General features: G+C 36.8%; 1 protein-coding gene across 1 annotated transcript; it reads left to right on the top strand.

Annotated features, from left to right (window-relative positions):
* The first annotated feature begins 3,572 nt into the window (after nucleotides 1–3,572).
* On the top strand, nucleotides 3,573–5,888 carry id4 (inhibitor of DNA binding 4). The gene is made up of 3 exons (XM_027148918.2): nucleotides 3,573–4,113; nucleotides 4,465–4,531; nucleotides 5,561–5,888. Exons 1-2 carry the CDS (start codon nucleotides 3,697–3,699, stop codon nucleotides 4,510–4,512), a joined length of 465 nt encoding a protein of 154 aa, XP_027004719.1. The 5' UTR covers nucleotides 3,573–3,696; the 3' UTR covers nucleotides 4,513–4,531; nucleotides 5,561–5,888.
* The last annotated feature ends 19,284 nt before the right edge of the window (nucleotides 5,889–25,172 follow it).

Here is a 25,172-nt window from a genome sequence, read left to right as displayed (position 1 = left end):
AAGACCTGCATAAATACACAAATGAATGTTAAAATCAAGTGACTTTTCATTCAAACATTGTGAAAAAATATTCTACAGTTCTATAGTTCAATCTACTTTAGCTAAAAAATATTTTATATATTATATACCACTGTGTAAATGTTTGGTATAAATCAAAAATTAAATAATTGTTCATATATGTTTGTAACAGCAACAATAAAATGTATATATAGTCAATTGAATATATTATCCGTAAACATTTATGAGCTTTATAACTGTATAAGTATTATGGTCAGGTGCCCATAAACATTTTGCCATATAGTGTAATGAAGGTCATGCGGTTCAGCAAGAGTACTGAGCTAAAAGGCTATCACTGGATCACATTCCATTGTGTAAATATTTAGCAGATTCTGGAGACTTTTCAATGAAATGTGTATGCTTGTCTATGCTTACATGGACACATTCATCCTCTAAATCCTGCTTCACTCCATCTAGGATCTACATACAGAAACAATGCACTATGCATTCGAGTATGAAGTTAATGTGTAATATATAATATTCATCATCATTTTTGCAGAGTGTAGATAAAGGGTGTGGGCACATTTTTGTGCCTGTGTGTATGGTAATTCAGGTGACTATACAGGTTTCACTGCAAACAGTGGTGCACCTGTGCAAATGACAGTGAACGACTGTTATTCGGTTATGCAGGATGGTCAATGAGGTTAAAACACCCTGAACAAACTGGTACAATGATGGATTGTTTAGGTGAGTCCAAACTCTACATAGATTTGGTAAGGATTTGGTTCTAAGGTAAGTGGTCATATTGAAAAATCTAGTCATTGCTTACATGCTTAAGTCTCATGCTGACTGGATGGATTTAGAAAGTCATAAGAGTTTATAGAACTGAAAGTGGAGTATACACATGCAGGGTAATAAATGACTCAGGCTCGAATGTGTTGAATGGGGATAATGGTAATTATAAACACAAGCCTCGAGGTAGCGGATATTTTAATGCACAGTTTTACAGGTTAACATTTATTCTCCTTCTCATTAATGGTGGCAGCAGCTTTTAATTGTTTATCTGCAGCAGTGATGCAATTGAAATGTGATATGTCCACACTATCTAGAAGTGCTGTCCTCTAAAGCATCAAACAGAATGCTTGAAGCTGAATCATCCACTGGATGATTCACTGAGCTCATGATGTTTTGAGTTAGGATTCAGTGAATACATATACACATATATTTTTTTGTTTCTATTTAACATTTTAACTTTTTTCTTTAGAAAAACATTTAGATGCCCCTTTATTGAAAATGAGGGATATTTTTGACAAGATTACTTTGATTACTTAGCGTGTCCAGATTAAGAGAGAGAGAGAGAGAGAGAGAGAGAGAGAGAGAGAGAGAGAGAGAGAGAGAGAGAGAGAGAGAGAGAGAGAGAGAGAGAGAGAGAGAGATGGGGAGGGTGCATTCCAGGAAAGGTCACCATCAAAGATTCATCCACTCCAGGCTTTTGAAGAGCTGGCTTTGAGTAAGATAGCAAGATAGCAGGTTTTGTCTAGCTTGCTGGACACTAGACACACTCCCACAAGGTCAACATGGAGATTAGGAGCTACTACAAATTGATAATCTCAAAGTATTTTCTTAAGAACATACTGCGAAAAGGGCAGAATTTTTTACAAAAGTAAAGTATTTTGTTATTTTCTGATCCTTTACAGTCAACAAACAAAAAAAAATCAATGTGTTGTAATCATGTTTGGGGGAAATAGACCTTTAAAATATAGACACAAACTATAACTTTTATAATCAACTTCTATCCTATAGAATATACATATTCTACTCTATATGTCTAAAATATTAACATCATTATATAATGTACATTAGTTAATATTTATTTAATACCTTGATAGATAATAATGGCTTTTTGATTGGTTAATGATTACTGATGTAAAAGAGTTCTCTTTCTGATTTTTTCTAACATGGTATCCTCTGTTGCAGTGTTCTCTGTGGGATTTTTAGAATTCTCACAGAATTTTAGAATTTAGAAATAAAAAAGAGAAAAACTTTAGTGGCTATACTTAACATCTATTTAAGAGCTCATAGCAATTGTTTATTATCTTACTGAACACACTTTTTTAAACAAAGGTATATCCTACTGTAAAAGGAATATAGACTTAAATCAATATACTGTTATTAAGCCAAGAATAAAATTGTTCAAATTTAAAATTTTTAGTTAGAATTGATTTTTACTATACAACTGTAAAGATTTTGCCCTGGGAATGAATAAAGTACTCTTTCTATACTACTACTACTACTACTACTTCTACTACTACTACTACTACTATGATATTAGATATGTATGTGTTTTGTGGTAAGGGAAAACTGTTAGGATTTTTGCACAGTAAGTGATTTTGTTATGGAATGAGGATACCAACACTGGAGTAAGCACACAAACCCCCACCTCACGCAGAACATGACTGATAGCGCTATTTGGAAACTCTTTGCACCTGCTATGCTGGAGGCTCTTTTAGAGGCAACCTCCATAAAGCATGCAGTGGTTTAAAAAAACTCACAATAGTTACATAAATATATCTTCATTTGTTTTACTGGGCCATAACATGAAAAAAAAAAGCCAAAATGACATGGAAGGAATGATGAGAAACCTGACTTTCAAAGAAGCAAACAGTTCCCTGGACTTGCAGTATTTGACTAGATGCTAATATGTGTGACTGTGTGTCAGTGAGTGACATCACACAGTTGGCACTTGTCCTTCTTCTGGGGGAAGCAACCCAGTTGCCAAAAAGAGGGAAGAATCCATCACAGCAAAGAGTAGTAAAACTCACTGTTTCATTGCTGTTTCATACAACAGTCAGTCATTTGATTTGTCTTTATCCCTCCTGATGTACAATGATAAACACCTTATGATACTGAAAATAATTATGAAATTAAATCATATAGATTATGTATTAATATATTAATTAGATTCGTGAATCAATCTATCTATCTATCTATCTATCTATCTATCTATCTATCTATCTATCTATCTATCTATCTATCTATCTATCTGTATTCATATAGAAAATAACACATTAGTTTGCAGACTTTTGGGTCCTTTTATTGAGTTGCGAATTATACTTAATTCTTAATTATAATTCTTAATACTTATACTTAGTTAATTCCTGCAATTAAAATGTAACCTCTGTCCATTTTTTAGCACAAGCAACTGGTCCGTAAACTTAACTATACATAAACACCTACAAGCGCGCGCACACACACACACACACACACACACACACACACACACACACACACACACACACACACACACACACACACACACACACACACACACATATTCCTCCCTGTCTAACTCCGTGTGAGACCCACCGCAGTTTAGAGACCCGCCTTGTTCCAGGTCTCCGTGCTCCATCACTCTCATGGGGGAGCGCTGTGATTGAGCGCCTTCTCCTCCAGGAGTGTGTGTGTGTGTGTGTGTGTGTGTGTGTGTGTGTGTGTATGTGTGTGTGTGTGTGTGTGTGTGTGTGTGTGTGTGTGTGTGTGTGTGTGTGTGTGTGTGCGCCCGCGTGCACGGCTTCGGCAGCGCCGCCTCTTTTTTCTCTCCTATAAATGTACAGCGGAGACACATCGGCTCCAGACGGCCCGCGCCTGAGTGAATGGAGCTGGAGAATGGCAGCAGAATAACGACTCCTGTCTCATCTCATGTTCCTGCACTTCTTTGCTATTTCCATACCGATCAGCAAGACGCGAGCTGACGCTTTCCTATTTCTTTTTCTTCTTCTTTTTTTATTTTTTGCAACATTTACCTTGAATGAGAAGATGAAGGCTACCATTCTGCCTCGGGCCCAGAGGGACTCGTGCAGCTGCGCTGAACTCTCGGCCGAGCCTGATCTGTGCTGCCTACAGCACGACATGAACGATTGCTACAGCCGTCTAAAGCGCCTGGTGCCCACCATCCCGCAGCACCGGCGCGTGAGCCGCGTGGAGATCCTGCAGCACGTCATCGACTACATCCTGGACCTGCAGCTGGCGCTCGAGCGCACTGAGCACACCGAACACAGCGGGACGTGGCTGCGGAGCTCCATCCGCACCCCGCTCTCCGTCCTCAACACAGAGCAGGTGAGCAGCCTGCGCGCTCTGGCTTTGTCCTAAACCATATTGTTCAGCTGTAGCACTGTGTGATGTGCATCCAGCTTCATGTCCATCCCGTAAAGCTTTTTCATTCACGTCGCCTCACGCAGCACACCGCAGACTGCAAGCGGCCTGTGCGGTTTCTGTCTTTTTCTCTTTTGTCCGTTTTTAACGCATGACACATGTCCATTGTTCGTGCTTTCAACGGAATAAAAAGTTTATTTAGAGCAGAGAGCAAAAGCAGGAATTAGGCATCTTGTTTAAATACTGTGGCCTTTCAATGTGAGAGGACAGTGAGACTTCACCTGTTTACCTGTTTACCTATTTACCTGTTTTCAGAGGACACCAGTTGTCAATAAGCAGGAGGACACGATTTTGTGCAGCTAAAATGCAGCATAAAGCAGTGGTGAGTATATTTTTTGTAAATACTGAATATATTTGCACATATGTTTTCTTATTAGAGAGAATATGTTGACTTCAGTAACCAGTTAATGATTATGGTAGTATTGTTCACAGTATAATACAATTACTGTGTATTACTGTGCATTACTGGGTGGGTGGCATGACAGAAGAAAATATTCCCATAATGCGTAGTGAATTAGAGTTTAGAATAGACTTTAGAATAGCCTGTTTAAACAAAACCAAACCAAAATTGTATCTTCAAAAAAAATAATTTAGTTTAAACTATGAGATTTTACTGAGAGATATTTTTTCAAATTGCACTGTTAGATTCCTCCTCCAGCAGTTACTCCAGCAGTCCAACATACTGTACACTGATGAGAAATTCAGCAGCTATAAACTCTGTGCTAATTTCAGAAACGAGTTTAAACTTGTGACAGCAAAAGAGTTATGAATAAATCCTTGTAAGGACAGTTGCAGTAATAATCTACATTCAGCTCTAAAAAAAAAGCCTTGCACAGCAAGAAGGTGCATTGATATTTAATTGTAACTATTGATAGTGTCTATCATTAATTGAATTTAAATTGAAGATTGTATTCTGTGCAAAGGTGTGTGTTATATTTATTATTGGTTGCACTGTAGGATATTTGAGCACTGGTGGCACTCGGCTGCAGCTGTACTTTGTGCAATAACTGTCCCTAGTGTAGCAATCTCACTAACGGAGGGTTAAATCAGTGGCTCGAAGGTGAAGTATCCAGTCTGGTTTGACTGCAGCTGTGTGTGTGTGTGTGTGTGTGTGTGTGTGTGTGTGTGTGTGTGTGTGTGTGTGTGTGTGTGTGTGTGTGTGTGTGTGTGTGTGTGTGTGTGTAAATGTGGACAGAGAGACTAGGAGCTGTGGACTGCGTAGTGCTATGCTTGTTGTCTGAGCCGGTTTGTTTTGGGTTGTTGATCAAGCGTGCTCTATGTTTTGTCGGTGGCGCCAGTCAGTCTGCAACAAGCCGTTCACACACCCCCTCTATTCATTCGCTTCTCACAGGTGTGCAGTGAGCCCATCCAAAGCCAAGCCAAGCTTTGGCAGCATATTCAACACACACCAGGCCCAACGTGGGATTGCGAAGCAGTTCTGAAACTAATGGCTTCTAAACCATAATTTATAAACATTTCAGTGTTAACTGTCAGTGATGGCTGAGGCAGCCAGTCTTCTTCTCCGTTCACTCTTATTATCTGTCAGTGAAGGAAATGCTGAATTTGGATAATGCTAAAAAATTTCTCTCTCTCTCTCTCTCTCTCTCTCTCTCTCTCTCTCTCTCTCTCTCTCTCTCTCTCTCTCTCTCTCTCACTCTCTCTCTCTTATATCCTTATTGGTAATTGAACATACCAGGAAAAATCTTGTCTAATTTTTACTAAGAATCTTCATACTGTAAATCTTTACAGTACATTGAAAATAACATTGAAAGTTAAAATATTGACATCTATTGTTAAAGGTAGATGATTTGTTTTAAACAGGGATTTCTCTGCAATTGAATTGTTTAATATTGTAAAGAAAAAATACATGTTGACAAATAATCCTGTAAATATAAAAATAGGATGTTCTATAATTGTATGTGTAAGAAAATATCTATATGCTATTGTAATTATAAGATATTTTTATTGAAAAATTTTGTTTTGTAAATATTGTGTTTTCCATAAGTGTAGTGAAAAAATACATGATTGTTCTGCTAATAAAGATCTCACATCTTAAAGCAAATTATGCTTTCTTCTGTCATGATTATGTACATTCACACAGTTACAAATCATTTATATACACACTTCACATTTTACATGTTTTTCAAATGTATTTTTAATATTACCTTTTTTTACAAATAAGAATTTGAATGAAGAACTGGATTAATTGTAACTAACTATATTCAATATTTTCAAAAGGAGAGCATACGTATAGATTTATAGGTTCAGTGTACATTTAATTCATTTTCAATTTCAAAGCTAACCACGAAATTTATAAAGTGACTATTTTTCCTGGTACATTGTAGGATTTCTTTTATTTTATATAGTTTTGATTTTGTTGAATTTTGTACACAAAATAAAAATCTTGGCCTCACATTTGGTAGTTAAGACTTTTTCAAGATACCACTAAGGTTAGATGTGCAGATGAGCTTTTTCACTTTTATTAGAACCGCATTTCTGTGAAATTTAGTTGCCTTTGTTTGTTTAAATTTTTACACATTTATCATATGGTTATTCTGGTGTGAAACTGGTTAAACACATACAATATTATCAGAATTTATGAGTCAATTTGCCCTCTTTTTTGAACAATCTGTTGTCAGTGATATTCAGCAGTTTTCTGGGGACATCCTCACCTTACACAAAAATGAGAGAATGTAATAATAAAATTACTGTCCCAATGCAGTTGTGTTAAATCTTGTTCAGGCAAAAGTGGACCTCTTGATATAAAGCTGCTTGTTACTATGCTTAAAATATATTAAGTATTGCAGTTCTGGCTTCCAGAGGCATTTGGTTATATGAATGTGTATTCCATACTTATCAAAATATGTTATTTATTTAAATACAAACAGTTTTTAGATGCCTAGAATTACACTATACCAACTTTTCCATTCTCTTCTTCACTTATGTTACAGTAGTTTAACTGGAAATATTGATCTACATATTTGCATTTTGCAAGAATTAACATGATGTATAATAAATAATATGTATATATAATTTATGCACATACAGAAATAATACAGAATACCCCTAACATAAGGCCATTTATTTTCATCATATTAGCTCTTGGCACTCAATTATTTTATCACTGGAAATGCACCATATGAATTCTTTGCATTAGCTCACTTTGCATTAGCTTCTGGAACTGCATGATTAATGTATAGTGTTGTATTTTTAATTCTGTTGTATTGAATGGTGTGAGCTGTGTGGGTGTGCTCTCAACTGTGCCCTCTCTCGCTCTCAACTGTGCCCTCTATTGGAATGATCTGTTCAGGATCTGAAGGTTAAGAAAGTTGGATTTGTTAGTCTTATCAGTGTGGACTAAATAGATTTCATAGACGATGTTTAGATCTGTTATCTAATTTATGCTAAAGAACATCTAACATGCATCTTGTATCTTGAGACCACAGACATTATCAGTCATGCATAAAACACACAATTCTCTGTTATAAAGACTACTACTAATCTAAATCACAACTATTTCTATTTCTAAGCTTAGTCTGTCTCCCAAAGTCACTGCTGCAATGATCAGGCAAGATAAGGTATTGTAAAATGGTGTATTATTTAATGAAATTGTGTATGTATAGGACCCTTTGTAAGCCTGTCTCTTTGTTTGAGGCTGGCACACCTGACTGCATCTGTCTCGCTCTCTCTGGTGGCGTTCTGTCTGGTTGTGTATACTGAAGAGGGGGATCGTGGGAAATGATCACATCCTGTAAGATAAGAACAGGCTTCGGAGCCTTGCTGGTCAATTGCCATGCAGCAGCCGTCACACCGAGATCAACAGCTTGGAAATGTTTTCAGCGTACGTTGTTTTTAGCAAACAGGCCAGGTTTGCTGTTGTAAAGTCGATGATTGTTTGAACAGGTGTGTGAATGTGTGTTTGTGTGCATGCATGTGTGTATACTGCAAATATAACAGAAAGGATGATCCAGACACTTTACTGAAATATGAAAATGGTTATGATATTTTCTTGGTTGCCTGACAGACCATTTCCATTGAACTTTACAAAATACATGTGCTGTTTTTTGCACCATATTTATTAATTCCTAAATTTTCTATAACCACATGAGCAAAATATAGTAGTGTAAGTGCAAAAGGCAAAGATGTAAACGAAAAGAAAATACAAGGGTATGGCAACATTATAGTCAAAATGATTCAGACAGTTTGCTCTCATTTAGATTCAAATACACAAGCCAGTCCTGCACATGCCTTTACCTTGTCAGCAATGCACTTTAAAGCAGAGGAGATATTTTTTCTTTTTAATCACTTCCACCCCCGACAGAGGAATGGTTAGGGTGGATGGTGGAGAGAAGGACCAAAATATGCAGGGTCTTGGACACTACCTGATTACAGGCTAATAGCCCCAGAGTGATTGAACACCTCAGGCTTCTGGATAATTGGTGCTATTTAAAGCACCTATTAGTGTACAATGTCTGCTACAGGCACTCTCATAAACAAAAGCAAGAGCCCTGAAGCTAACAAATATCCCAAGTATTTGAATGATGTATATAAAATCAGGTGAAATCTAGAAATGTGATTGTTATATATATATATATATATATATATATATATAAAGTAATTTTTTAAGACTAAAAGTGACTTCTAAATTGTTTAATAATAATAAAATAATCACAATAAAATATGATAATAATAACAATATTAAAATGGATATAGATAGTCTATATTTCACCCCTGCAGCTCCTGACCAGTGTCACAGAGGATCCAGAGCCACTACACATGAAGGGCATCATAAACACACATTCTGAATGTGGAGATGTGTTTGAGTGTGTGTCAAATCAAAACATGTAATTTGTGAAGGTATATGCATAAATTACAAATTTGAACCAATACAGACAATACACAGAAAATAAGCTCAAGCATAATCTGTCATTTTAAATAAAATCATTATTCCATTTCAATTTAGTGTAGATTCCTGCAAGGAAAAAAGGAGAACGATTCAGTCCATAGTTGTTTTATTTATTTATTTATTTATTTATTTATTTAAGCTGGTCCACATGCTCCTCTGTTTGAGGTCTTTTTCTTATAAAGCCTGCAGGTTTAGTTCTGAATCCAAATGTGATAAGTTTCACATAGTGAAACACATTCCAGATTTGGTCTAATGTACACTCTTAAATATAGAGGTAAAATAACCAACATTTAGAGATAGAACCAAAATGATTTAAATTTTTTTAAAGTGAAGTGATTGATTGGTTGTTCTTTAACCAATTTTTGTTGGTGCCACACAGTAAAAATATATTTGCCATCAGAAATTTTATATGGAATATGCTGATAGTGAAAAATGACTGAAGTGTCAAAAATATCATAGCTTTTAAGAACTAAAAAGAAAGATTTTTTTTATTCTTCAGTAGTCTTGAGGAAGAGTACATTATGTAAAGAATAAAAACTTTCTAAATTTCTATAATGCATGTGCAAGTATTAAGACCCATAATCGGCTAATTTGAAAGTCTCATTTACAGCATTGTGAGTGTGTAAAATATCCTCTTTATCTAGATTAGTTTGAGTCTGTGTACTCTTCAGCCAATATGTTGTTGTGATATAAACAAATGCGAAAAGGAAATGAAAGAACATCACAAGAGAGAAAAAAATTAAAGAGAGGAAAGATGGTGAACAAAAGAGGGGAACATGGAGGAATGGGCAACATGCAGTCTGTGCCAGCTCCAGGGGGATGAATTACAGAAACGAGCTCTACATCCCATGCCAGGCTTTTCTCTCACATCCAAAATGCCTCTCCTCCACCCCCTCTCAATTCATCCATCCATCCCCAGAGAACAAGTGATTAGAGAAGAGAGCAAGGGTTCTGGCTCTGTTGCAGCTGGGATGGGATGCCAGCCATGGAGGACAAACATGACCCCAAGCTTCCATGATCACACAGGCAATATGTCACGGTAAATGCCAGAGCAATGTGGCAGAACTAAAGCTACAGGTCTTTTGGCATGGTGCCTATGGGATGGGTTCATCGTAAACATGAGTATGGAACATCTCTTTTCTCCATAGTAATTTTTTACATCATTGCAATGAAAAACAGCTTAGTATAAAGCTAAATAATAACTTAAATGTTTTAATCCTAGAACAGCTGCTGTGAGAAAGATGAATTTATTGCTGATATGCAATTCTGAAATTAGATCAGAAATTATATTCTTGGTGAATGCAGAGATTGCCTGTGGGGATTGCTGTCAGGCAAATGCCATTTTGCAGCCTGGGATGATACATGAGCTCCCTTGTTTATGTATTGTGAATATTGAGTTAGGAAACAGATCTTTCTTAATAAACAAATCCACCTCTTTAGATTTTCCTTTGCAAACATGGTGACAATACAGGTAAATGTTTATGGCATTTAGAGTTGTATCACTTTCATATTAGACTGTTATAGAGAAACATGTCTGAGTATGCCTTCCTTCCTATCTATCTATCTATCTATCTATCTATCTATCTATCTATCTATCTATCTATCTATCTATCTATCTATCTATCTATCTATCTATCTATATATATCTAGAAACATATCTATCTAAATATATATATATATATATATCTATCTATCTATCTATATATATATATATCATGTCCATCATGTTTGGGGTTCTTTTTAAACCTATCCTGATTAGTCTTGGAAAGCTCTCTCTCTCTCTCTCTCTCTCTCTCTCTCTCTCTCTCTCTCTCTCTCTCTCTCTCTCTCTCTCTCTCTCTCTCTCTCTCTCTCTCTCTCTCCCCCCCAAGATTATTGTGCATCTATGGTTTAAAAGCAATACCTGTCACCTTTTAATATGTAGATCAGACTGATTAATTTGCTATCTAATTCCCATGTTAATATGTTCCTGTTGAGGAGCTGCTTTTTCAGTCACTCAGGGATTAATGACCAGATGGTCACCTTCTGAGAGTATGACTTTTTGTGTGTTGCCATGATATGGCCGGCAGCAAAAGCAATAACATCCCACTGTCTGTTTACCACTGACTCCCTTGGTCTATCAAGACCTCCAGTCTGCTCCTCATTTTAGCACCATTAAAGAGAGTTACTTTACACAATGAGTGGAATAAACCAGAGAGCTGCTCATGAACAGTTCTTAATGAGAAATATTTACTTTAGTTGGAAAAACAACAATAAGTGAAAATCTGTCCACATTATTTTTCTTTCAGGAAAGAATCTGATTTGTGCCATATTATATATGCAAAGTTATGTAACAATTAACCAACAAACTAAAAACACATAAAACATATAAACAGAATATAACTATTAATTATTTACAGAAATTAATTGATGTAATAGATAATGATTTTGTTTGTTTTAGAAATAATAGTCTATAATAACTGTGTATGTGAACCCATTTTAATGTTTAATTCTATCTATATCCATTTAACATCATTGCCAGTTTGACTGATGAAGTTCCAGACTGTGAGGTTTGTTTATGTGACTGTCCCTCTGCATGAATTGTTTGTTCTGATTTCTGAGTGATGAAACATAGCTAAAGGCATGCAACACTCCTTCATGTTTTTTGGATTAAGAAATTATGTTTTTTTTCTGTCTACAAAGATTTATAGCATGACAGAAGCATTGTGACATCAAACTTCACAACTCTACTGATCCAAAGTCCACAGATCCACAGACAATGCTGGACTAGTTTATAATCAAAAATTGGCTTTTTGATTCAAACATGTTTGCTCTTGAAGCAAGTATATCCATCCCATTGCTTATTTAGTATAACAGTGTTTTCCCTATGATTCTTCTGGTGCCAACAGGGTAAACAGATAGTCGGCTGGGTGGCTTGGGGTGTAATCCTCTCTTTATTTGAGCAGGTAAAGAGGTTGCGGAGGTGCCAGCTGTTCTGTTCTTTCTCACACAAAAACGGCAGTGGGTGGCTTGGCACTGTGGCATGGCGACAGTTTCTATGGCAGACGTGTGATATTTGTGGACCATATCTCAAAAGCAGGAGAACTGTAGCAATCTCCACCACTTAGACTAACCCACTTGCTCTCTCTCTCGCTCGCTCTCTCTCTTTCTCTCTCTCTCTCTCTCTCTCTCTCTCTCTCTGTCTGTCTCCACTTCTGTCCTTCTCTTTCAATTGCTATCTTTCATTGTTTTCCCTTTTCTCTATTAATCTCTTTATCTCTATCACAGTCTTTCTCTATTTCTTTCTCTTTCTATCCCTCCATCACCCTTAGCGTGTTTGGGTAGAGGAAATGAAAGGTCCCTGGAGCTGGTGGCAGCTATAATGAGAAATGAGTCTCACTCCTCCAATTTCTCACTGTGCTGCTTAATGGCCTCATACTGTAGCTAAAGCAAACGGTGAGCTCTGAGACCAGACATAACCTTGTTCACAGTGCATAAGAGAGAGAGAGAGAGAGAGAGAGAGAGAGAGAGAGAGAGAGAGAGAGAGAGAGAGAGAGAGAGAGAGGTTGTAAAAGGTTGTAAAATAAGAGTTAGTAAATTTTAGTAAAAAGTGATGCATCAGGTTTTTAGTAAAAAGTGAACATCATAGGATCACAATTCATATATATAAATATACATATATGTAAAGTCATGTAAACAGGGTAGATCCAAGAATTAGCTGTGGCCAGACATAAACACAACTGCTGTCCTGTGTCTGTCTGAACAAAGCAAATTCACTTGGGTGTCAGCAGTACCAGGGTGTGTGTGTCTGTCCTCATGTGTTAGCATATAAGTGATATTCATTCTAACAATAAAATTAAGGTCATATGAATTATGGCAATTAAGTAGATTACATCTGAAGCATTACAGCTGCAATGCTAGTGATGTCAATTATTGAAAAACACTGCAATGCATACCATAGATTTTTCTTGAGAGAGAGTGAGAGCAAGAGAGAGAGAGAGAGAGAGAGAGAGAGAGAGAGAGAGAGAGAGAGAGAGAGAGAGAGAGAGAGAGAGAGAGAGAGAGAGATTTGAATAATTGACCAAAGTACTCTGTCCAATTTGCTAATTACCAGGGGAACCTAACTGGGACTCCTTGTGGATTTGTCTGTGGCATCCCCCACCACATGGATCAGCTGTGTAGCTGTAGTTTATTAGAAAGGTGTAGTCAGTGCTAATTTATGCTGATTCATCTGACAGAGACACAGGGGGTTCTGGCCTAGTAGTATCATCTGTTTAAAGCAAGAAAAGGCTTTTTTGGATGCAGTTTTTATTTAGTAGACACACACACACACACACACACACACACACACACACACACACACACACACACACACACACACACACACACACACACACACACACACACACACACACACACACACACACACACACACACACACACACACACACACTACTAAATAAAAACTGCATCTATGTACTAAATAAAATCTGCACTACTATTAAAAACAAATACATATACAGAAATTACATATACATACATATACATACATACATACACACACACACACACACACACACATATATATATATATATATATATATATATATATATATATATATATATATATATATATATATATATATATATATATTTGTGTGTGTGAGTCTGTGTGTGTTTGTGAAACACAACATATAAAATCATGAAGATTGCATACAAAACAAGCTATTAAAAAGTGATAACCAAAATTATAAAACAGCACACTGCAGAAGGAGCACCTAATATTTTCCTCTGCCTGCATGACATCCACACGCCCACTCACGTGCATACTCACCAGTCCAATAATCTTTGTTATTTATTTATTTCAATGTGCAGATATTTATTAATATATTTTCACTTGCACTCTAGTTAGATTACGTCTAATATGGCCCCTTCAGTAACCCTGGGCTTTATTTGCACCATGTAAATCTCATCAGCCATTCAGGGCCATTCCTAATATGCTTAGACAGCTGAGAGTCATGTATTATTCATGAGCTCAGAAAATTCTTCATATAACCAGATCCCTATTCGGGATGAGGTAATATGTGATGTGGCGACATCCAGGGATCATCTATATTCTGAAAATAATGAGGTGGCTTGTATACTTTGCAAAATGTAATCCATTGTGATTACAGAAACATCAAACCTTCCCAATTCCATGTATTATTCAATAGATTTGAGGGTGTTTCATTGCTAATACTAAATTACTATCGTAGACTATGTAGCCAAATGTCTTCTTCCAGCTTTTCTCATTACTCATCTATTGTTTATATGGTAAGTGTGATAGGACAAAATACGGGCAGTGGACTGTACTTGATGATGAATGATTCACAACTGCAGCAATAGGCCTGTTATTTTTACCCATTTGATTGCAAAGTACTAATTATAAATTGTCTTTATGAAACATGTTTAATGTTATGTTGCATGTAATTAATGTGAGACGTTCTACAATTACCAGTCATCACCTACTATTCATGAAATGTAAATAAAATAGTAAAGAAACCATTTTGTTGTTGAGTTGTTCTTTAAAAGGAAAAGATTGTGTGAGATTTTTTTAAAGAAATTATAAAATAAACTGGGAGAGGTTAGGCCACAAACAAAAATTTTAGTCTGTCTGCTTGGCTACTGTTATGAGTCACTCTGCCCAGAAGAGTGGATGTTTTTTAGTGGGGGGTTTTGTGATCTTTGGCTTGCTGATGCCCTAGAGAAAGAAGAGGTTGTCGGGCATATTCATGAAAAGAGTAGTGAGGAAGAGGAAGTGGATGCTGGTCAGGGACAAGTCTTCACTGATGAGTGGAATGCATTGGTCTCAGATGGCACGCTAATTGTTTGATTATACAGGTCTCCTCATTAATGAAGCTCCTCTCCTGCGTTTGGGAACATGGCACGCCACCGAATTACCCGCACGACTCTCATGCTGGGAAAGCTGATCACTCATTAGTGGTGACTGAGCGATATAAACAAGCCAAGAATACAGTAACTACACAAACACATGCACACACATACACTCTCAAATTGCTTTCTTCATTGAACGCATCTATTGTACTGTGTGTAACTCTTTTGTGTTGCTACATTTTCATTTCAATTTGACTCTTTTTAAATTGAAATTGGCACAAACATATTTGATGACACATGCAGGCACGCAGACTAAGTATTCCCAAATTTTATTCATACACCCCACCCCACCCCACCCCCCACCCCCATACACACACAAATTCATTCTGTAATATGGCTGTCAGTTCACCATCACACAACATATTTCATTATTAAGAATACATCTCCCCAAAATTATTATAAGTGGGTCTGATGCCTTGGAAGCTTGATATTGTCTTGATTTTGTATGCTGACTTCTTTGTGATGCAGAAGCAGAGTAGACCCAGTCTCTGCCAGTGAGTGGAGAAGAAAACACAAGCAGCCTGGGGAGTAAGAAAGACAAAGAGCAAGAGAGGAGTGTCAGGGGAAAGAGAACGAGGAAGAGATACGGGAGAGTGAGAAAGAGATAATAACAGGACATGACTGTTGCAATGAGACAAAAGTTAATGAGGGCTGAAGACTGCGGCAGCAGCCGTCTATTCTTTGTGTGGCACACGCCACTCCCTTTGAGCATCCTGGCCCTTTATTAACGCCATAATACAGTGGGGGGCTTCAAGTGTTCAGCTGCAGCTAGAGAGAGAGAGAGAGAGAGAGAGAGAGAGAGAGAGAGAGAGAGAGAGAGAGAGAGAGAGAGAGAGAGAGAGAGAGAGAGAGAGAGAGAGAGAGAGAGAGAGAGAGAGAGAGAATTGTAATTTGACAAACCAGAAAGATCAACCCAAAAACAAAGACCATTGGCAGCTGTGCAGTTCCAGTTAGCACACTGTACTTTGACTAACTACTGAATATTCTGATGCCACATTCCTAGTAGCTCATACACACACTGTTGTGGTGCTTTTGAGCTCACTGCCATTTTTATTTCTTTTCTCTTTAGCTCATGGTCTACGTCATTTCTGATCCATTATGGCTATTTTTAACAACCTAAACAACTATAAATTATTCAGTAACTATGTTAAAACGAACTTTAAGGTATATAATGTTCAGCTCAGGTCCATATATGTGTATATGTATATATTCTAAAAACCAGTGGGTAAAAATAGATTTGTTCACACAGATAAGAGGGAATTATATATCCTTATATGATTCCCTTAATGGAGTAATTGACATCAATGAGGCAAAAATAAAGAGCTATATAAACTCAATTGAATCACAGCAGTCATTTTCCTTTAACTACAGTATTTACTGAGGCTTCTCTAGTGAAGCATTATTTGGCAAAACAAACCAGTGAGGACACTTTGCTTAGTATACCGTTTATAACTTAGTCTTTATTTGGATGAGCTGTGCATTAGTTCCAGGTGCAGTGCGATGATTTAGAAGGGTGTTGATTTGTAATAAGAAGCCTTTTAGACCTCCTTATGACTGAGTTACCTACTCATATGGCCCCCTCAGGTGTGCAGTCCCGCTGTGCTAGGCAGAGACAGGTGTCCGAGAGGCCTCATACACGGTAATTAAAAGGCCATAATCACAATTACCCTTGCCTCATCTCTCTCTTTTCTAAGGGTCTATCACTGTGTATGTGTGTGGGTGTGGGTGTGTGGTGTGTGTGATATTGGGTCATTACACACAGACAGACCCACACACACACACACACACACACACACACACCAGCTTGAGAATAACACAGAGACACGACAGATGCATGCTGGGAGCTTCATTACCCCTCAGACAAAAGGCAAGAGACGGTTAGCAGGAAGCTCATGAGTGTGTCCTGCAGAGGATATTAACAGCATTATTGGCTTGAAGGTTTGAGTGGGGGAGAGAAAGATATGCCTGTGGTGTGGGCAGATTTCTTTCTAAATCATAGTGTCATGCAGATAATTGTTCTGATTAATCATCTTGTAGAGATTATACAATATTTAAAAAATAAGGTAAGAATAATGTAGAAAAGCATTTTTACAATCATGCCAAACTCACATGTTGTTGACCTCCAAATCAAGGTATAAAAATTATGTGAGGAAAAATTTAATTTTTGTGGTTGGAGAGTGAGCAAAGCATGTTGGGTAACTAGATATATGTGTGGTCAGTGGACAGTATATAGAAAAACTCTGGCAACAAGAACCAGAGGGCTTTTGAAACACCAGAGAACAAAAGACGATTTGACAAACACTGTCACTGATGAACTGACATTTTACTTGTACAACACAATTCTAGCACAGTAACTCTCATTATTTAATGGCGATATCTAACACTAAATACTGTATATGAACATAACCTATGTTAGATAGTAATCTAGCTAGAATTGTTTTACTTTATGGCCAAAGGTTTATGGACACATGACCATAACACCTGTGTGTACATTTAAACATGAATCATTTCAGTCCCCTTTGGCTGTTAAAATAACCTCTTCTCATTTGGGAAGGCATGTGACAATGAACATGTTTGTCTTGGAACACAATCTTGCCTTTTAATTCAGTGAAGGCACATGGTATAACAAGTATAAAGCATAAAAAGTCTTCTGATATATGTCTTCTTTTCATGTGCTAAAAAACTTTTGGCCATATAGTGCATCATTAACAAATGCTGCACTACGCTATGCTGCACTAGTCCATTTGTATTACACACCAGAGTAGTTATGGAGATAAGAGGACATTGTTTTGGACTGTCACAGGTACTCAGTTTACCTTGGTTTTAAGTAACCTGATCATTCTCAAACATCCACTAAGAATATGTGGCCTACAGTAAGGTTACATTAGCATAAGTCTTTATACACAGTTGCTTTCTCATCTTTTGTGTATGATGACTAAAATATATAATGAATGTAAGAGAATGGAAAGTAAATAAACAGAAAATAAATAAATAAATCAATATTCGGTAAAACAGCATCAATTCTTCTAGGTACACTTGCACACAGTTTTTAAATCAACTTGGCAGGTAGGTTGTTCTGTTGCATATTATATATTATTGACATGTTTACATTACTTTACACTTTAATACCCTCTCATTATAAATAAATCACTATGTTTGACTATTGTGCAATAACTTTATTTATATCTATATATCTATATAATTATTTACATACTTGTTATACCTAGACATCATTTACAATGACTGAATTATTAATTAACTATTTCAATGAGATGGAAATTTACTAAACACACCTTAGTAAGTTACTTTAAATGAATGAATTACCAAGCTCATTATATACTGAATTATCTTTCTTTTCTTTCTCTCTGCCTCTTTCTCCAGTCTCTGTTAACATACATAATTACAGTTATTTATTTTTATTCCCATAGACCAAAAACGTGATGAAAGATAAAATTAGATAATGTCTAAGATCGTAGCTAGGTATAACGTTTTTGTAATGTTATTTAGAAGTTCCAAAGTTAATTGCATTGCAGGCAGAAAAGAATGCAGATAAATAACTTCACATGTAATTTCTCTTAGTATGGATTGAATGATGGCCTGGGGAAATAGAAATATCTTACAAAGCTAAATTAGAATGACCTCTCTGTCACTATTTCCCATAATTAAATCTCTCCTGTAATCATCCATTTGCAAATTCCATATGAGCTTCTAGTAATTTGTAATTTACAAAAATAAGCACTGAAGCCACAAATGTATGTGAGGGTAAAAAAAAAGGGTAAGAGAAGGCAGCACTTCGATATAATTATCTCACTCTTATGGAAGTTCATTAGACTGACATCTTTAATTTAACTGATTTTCTAAAAATATCACACTCATGTGACTTTAAAATGTTTATTAATATTCAGATATTCATCTCAACTCAACACAATTTGATTTATATAGGAAAGTGATTCGCAATTTAGGAAACTGAAAAATTGTAAAATGATAAGTATTATCAACATTCATTAACAACAATATAAACTGCAACAAAACAAGGCCCTTCACCCCAATTGCTCAGTTGTAAAAAAAATGAGATAAAATGTAAGTCACTCTCAATAAGGGCATCTGCCAAATGCTGTAAATGTAAAAATCTCCATTGATAAAAACAATTGAAGGTAAAAAGGGAGATTATTTTTTATTTTAGGAGCAAGTACAGATAGTACATGCTAAGCATTGTATTTTGCTTAGACTAAGATGTAGCCAACAACATTAAAGTTTTAGACCTCAGAGGCCGTTTGTCTTGGCACTTTCTCTGTATGTTGTTGATTACAACCAAACCCAAATCCACATTTTCCCATTTAAAAACAAAAAACAAAAAACAGAGAGAATATAAAAAAGGACTCAGTATAGACAGTGTGATGGCTCAATCCCTTAATGTGATGCAACATAACATTGATTCCCACATACTGTTGAGAAGTTAAAGGTGTGATTTAAGTTTCAAGGAGATAATATGACTGTCTCAAAATCCTGGAGGGGACCCACACATTTAAACACCTATGTACCTCAGGGGGGCAGAATGACTTCTTGGCATATTATTACAGTCACATTGATCACTCTATATTTGGCTTCTAAAAATCCTATGTGTTTTACTTTATGTCAACAAGCAGAGCAAGCATTAGAGGTGTGGGGCACTGAGCAGTGCATAATGAGCTGTTACTAATATTACTAATGACTAATGAATTTTTCTCATTGCTTTACACATGAAAGCTTTCCAAAAGGAGGAACAGTGTATTTGACTCTTGTACATTTGTGGAAATTTACACAAGAATAAAAAGATATAAATGGATAAAGTAATAGTAATGGATGCGGTTAGCTTTTTTAAACATTTTTCAAAACAACTGCATTCATATGGATTCTAAGAAAAATAATATTAATCACTGGAAGTCCCATGAACTTTGCATGTGCTTTTTAATTGTGCCATTTTTCTGTGGTTAGTGTGATAAAATAGTTCAAATTGCAAATCCTGAACCATAGTGTAATGCATAAAGACATACAATTAGTCAAAATAGGTCCATCTATTACATTCTTCTGTTTGTTTCTCAGTTTGGATTGTTCAGTATATTATTTTTTTTTAATAACAGCACAACTCTACGAGTGGTTCTAACTGCAAGAAAAATCACGTATACATAGAATTGTTTTATATTAATGTACGTCTTCTGCTACCATTCACAGGGACTTGTATGGCAGCCAATCCACATCTCAATCCAGTCTAATAATTTTATTATATTATAATTTTATGTATTTTTATTCTATTTTAATTATAATATAATCCACAAGAAGCTATGATTAAGAGTAATTGACTACAGTGTCATAGCTTTGTAAGAAGACAAATATGATGTTGTTTTTTTCAGCTTCCTGCCACCGGGAATGTTTTCAAGAGGGAGAAGGAAAAGAGAGAAATGAACCTTGCTGAGAGATCAGCAGTTTATAGCTGCTATGTTTGCAGGGATTCATTTGTTTTGTGGATGTTTCACAACAATAGGCCCATACGTAACTATGAACAGAATAAAAAATTAAATGTTGTTCTAAAAAAAAAATTGTTGTTGGTATGTAGCTATAGTACAAGACAAATAAAACACTCCAGGGCAGGGGAAATTGGAGAATAATCAACTCCAGGGTAACAGCCCCCTGTCTCAGTCCACTCCATTATGGATTAATTCCCTCTAGGCCTAGCCACACATCATTTTGTTTGTTATTATTTACTTGAATTATCTGCACTCATTCTTAGACACTTAGAAAGAACTGGCACGTAATCTTTATTAGTTCAGTCAATATTAATGATATTTTTTAGCATTTCTGTTCCCTCAGTATGGATTACGTTATCTCAGTATTCAGTATGTGACCTTTATTTTGCTATGTAGTCTTGCTCCATTATATGCACTGGAGTTCTATTCAGGTGACAATTGTTCAGAGAGCTTTCTTTCTCCAGCTGCAGCATTGTCTTCTGCTGTTTGCATAATTGAGATGTGTTTATGTGTTGAGCTGATTGGATGAATTCATTTTACAAGGGCCACTTTCCATTAAATGATCTAAAACCCTTTAACCCACAAATAGCACACACTCCTGGAAGGATTAGTTTGTTAACCAATATCTGGTATTATTGTTCTCACAGCTCTCCTCAGTTTCTTTCAAGCACATGGGTGTTTGCTTGTGTGATATTCAACAGCTTCTTCATTCTGCTCTACTCTGGTCTGCTGCCGCTGCTTGGCTAATGCAACCCGACATTAGCATAGTGTTTGATGCTGAGTTTTAAGATGTTAAGGTGCTTTGGGTTTCACAACTGTGTCAAGTGTTTGTACCCTCTATTTACTTCAGTAAACACATCAAACAATACACAGTTGCTGCTATGCTTATGGCTGGCAAACCAGAGAGCACTACTCCTCAGTAGTGTTCAACAGAGTAGCTTTACAATGTCGTAAACCAGACACAGATAAACGTCAGGAAAATGGAATGTGACGAAAAATCCTCCACTGTCTCCTCACTGCAAAAGAGAAGCACACATGTGAACCATGGGAAATTTATTCTTATACTTTATTTGTTTATCAGTTTTGCCCACTGCTCCTTTTTCTCCTTTTTCTCTCAGGGGCAGATAAAAGAGCCATCGCATATGTGGACAAGCTAGACCTGATGAATACAGAAGCAGAGCAGGAGGATAGGGGAGGAGAGTAGGAGCGAGGGACAGAGAGGGGAAGGTGGAGATTAGAGGGGTGAAAAGAGAGAAGGAGCTCTCTGGGACAGAGGAGATAAGAGAGAAAAGGTGAACAGGAGCACTTGTCACTGCAGATGCTAGTCTCGATTTGCTTGAGAGGGAAGGTGCACTGCAGAGAGATGGAGGGGAGAAAGAGAGAAGGTGGTATGGAATGACCTAGAACACAACACTCCACCTGATTACAGACAAGACTATGTCCATCTACAGAGCTTTGCATTGTGTGGTAGGACTGCAATGGGTACATTTCTACTTACAGGCTAAATATGATATGAGGAACTATGGAGTTTATAGAGTTCAAGATGCCATGAGCTCTTGCCATTTCTATTTAATCTATGTGTCTACATTTACACCTTTGTGTATCCATGCGTGTGTTTGTGTATGTGCAGATTTCATATCAGTGGAATCCCACTTTTAGTTTGACAAGTTGTCATTTTGGCACAGAGTGACAGTCATGCCCTTTTGATAGGAGAAGAAGTGGAAAGGTCTTCTACTAGAGGTTGATATGTGTCAATCACTTATAGGAGAATGCCGTCAGACCACACACACACACACACACACACACACACACACACACACACACACACACACACACACACACACACACACACACACACACACACAGATAATGCTCCAAATATCAGGTGAGAGGACAGAGTGCTGGCAGAAAGGAGATTGCTTGACCTTATTGTTTGCTTTCATCTCGTCTTTGTTCTTCACAAATAAAGGTTTTTTAATAAACTGAAAAGGTCCTGCGCTACAGCCCAGGGAGCTGGAGAAAGGAGGCAGTGAGGTATGGCACAATGTGGCAGTGCAGAAAGGAGCAGCTCATCAGAAAATAACAAAGGTGCAAGTTAAAGATAAGGCGGCTGTCCAAGATTAATCCTGACGCCTTGATTGTTTTCTTTAATACCAGTCTTGCCACAGCAAGCGATAAGTTTGCTGAGTAATTTAAGCTTTTTTTGGAAGGAGCAAAGGGATGGTGCAGGGAATAATATTCAGGTGTGCCTGGTAATTGATTTTCTCTTTTTTTCGCTCTCTTGCTCATGCTTTTGGTGAAAGAAAGGCAAAAAGAAAGGCAAAGTGCTTTTTGTTCCACTTTCTTCTTCTCATTTTTACACCCCTCACATTTCCCCTCAAGGATTAATAAACGTGCTTTATTCAAGACTTTAAAAGAGAGCTTGTTCCTCTGAAAGCTTCTTTATGTAGGCCAGTTAAGGTTTTATGCTGATTTTAAATCAGAGGATGGCAGACTACTGTCATATTCGCTTGATTTAAATTTAGGAAAAGTATAATAATAGGCTGATGTGCAGTCTGAAAACCTGATAATAGATAAAAAAAAATTACATTTAAATTCAAAACTGAAAAATGTAAATAAGGCAGGACAAAAGTGGTCTATTGAGGTGGCAATGCTTATCTATAAATTATCTGCCATTTTAAATGCTTTTAATTCATTCTTTATACATATTTGTCTTGAATGTAGAATATTTGAAGTTTGCCAATTACGAGTCCTGAGACTAAACTAAAGAGTGTATGTTCTGTACTAATGCCTGATAATATACCTTTTTTGTGTATCTTAGTGAGAAGTTGGATTATTATCAAATGAAACAGTTAACTAGGTCTATTTTATGTCATGCTTTGGATAACATACAGTAGCTGAACTTCACTGTCACCGAACTCTGTAAATAGATCAAGCAAATTCTTATACCATGCACTATATTTTGAGTAGCTGTAAAAAATACAAAAATAAAAAGAAATGGACAGAGATAAAACTTTACCATGCACAATATAATGAGGCCATGAAAAATATTTATTTTTGTTTATTTGTCTCTGCTGGACACTTTCCCCGAACAATGTCAAGTGTTATCCATTCCTTGTACTATAATATTTGTATAATATCTCCCCCCTTTTAGTTTCAGAGGGTTCTTTCAAAAACATACTAGGGTAGGAATTTATTTCCAAAGGTCATTTCAATTAGTCTACCATTTGATTTTTTTTTTCAGTGAAAGCAAAAGATGGTGGTTGGGAGATTGGACCATGCACTGAAAAATCATTGTTTTGTCCTCAGTGCTTCTCTTGTAAGTGAGCCTCAGGCCTTATACAAAGACATTAAGATTACCTGCAGGAGAATGGAAAAGATATTTTGAAGGTGGAGAAAGGCTATCAAAATCGATATCGGACAGTATCTATTGTGCACAGCATCATTCTGTAGCCCAGTATAGCCAGTGTTGATGATGAGCCAGATTACATTCCCTGTAGTACACTGAGTGCTGCTTTCACCATTGTCACATTTTACAGAAATTGTGGCACACTACAATACTGCAAATTTTAAGTACAATAAGTAATGGCCAAAACAATATGTTTTGCTCTGAAGTGTGACTAATTCACAGACTGCTTTCACAGGTACATTATTCTGAACAATCATTATGTGCAAGTTCTTTAGTTAAAGAATGAAAATGCTAGACATTTTTGTAGTGTGTGTGTGTGTGTGTGTGTGTGTGTGTGTGTGTGTGTGTGTGTGTGTGTGTGTGTGTGTGTGTGTGTGTGTGTGTGTGTGTGTGTGTGAGAGAGAGAGAGAGAGAGAGAGTGTGTGTGAGAGAGTGTGTGTGTGAGAAAGTGTGTGTGTGTGTGTGTGTGTGTGTGTGTGTGTGTGTGTGTGTGTGTGTGTGTGTGTGAGAGAGAGAGAGAGAGAGAGAGAGAGTGTGTGTGTGTGTGTGTATGTGTGTGTGTGTGTGTGTGTGTGTGTGTGTGTGTGTGTGTGTGTGTGTGTGTGTGTGTGTGTGTAGTTCTACAGATGTTCTTCACTGTTTTGTTTATCACCATTCATTTCCTGACTTCCTGTTGCCCATTTGCACAGCCTCACTGCAGTGTACTTGGAGCAGATGGCAAGGGACTGAGGCACCATTGCAGTAGAAACTGTGTTTAATTGCTATAAGTAAATCGATATGAAGCAGCAGCACCCAGCGATTCCACACCATCAGAATCTCACTGCAATTACTGTATTGATTGGCCAAAGCTGATTGAAGGCTTCATTACTGAAAAGTTCACAAAGGCACAAAGTAGTCTGGCTGTGCAGCTGAGTGGGCACACAGTGAGATTTACACTTTCAAATCAGATCAGCAGTGGTTGACATGATAGAAATAAAATCATTAATTCATTGTCCATTTTTATGAATGAACATTTCTGTGGCTGAAATTTGGATGGAATAATCCATGACATGTGGCAAGCAAATCATAATGAACATATTTTGAATAAAATAATAAAACGTCTCATAGATATCGTATAAATATCTGACTGGAATTTGATTTAGTAGATTTAATAACCACTTTATAGATAGGTGTACTGAGAGGGAACAACTAATTGAAGCCCCAGGCAGTATGTCACTTTACCACGAATAAG

This window comes from Tachysurus fulvidraco, chromosome 3, assembly GCF_022655615.1.
Source record: "Tachysurus fulvidraco isolate hzauxx_2018 chromosome 3, HZAU_PFXX_2.0, whole genome shotgun sequence".
NCBI classification, from domain to species: domain Eukaryota; kingdom Metazoa; phylum Chordata; class Actinopteri; order Siluriformes; family Bagridae; genus Tachysurus; species Tachysurus fulvidraco.
This window is presented reverse-complemented; position numbering and strand designations above follow the sequence as displayed.

Excerpts from the sequence above, each read along its gene's own strand:
- id4 (XM_027148918.2), top strand. The coding sequence starts at position 3,697 with ATGTTCCTGCACTTCTTTGCTATTTCCATACCGATCAGCAAGACGCGA. Across the intron at positions 4,114-4,464 it reads CCGTCCTCAACACAGAGCAG|AGGACACCAGTTGTCAATAA; the intron begins GTGAGCAGCCTG and ends ACCTGTTTTCAG.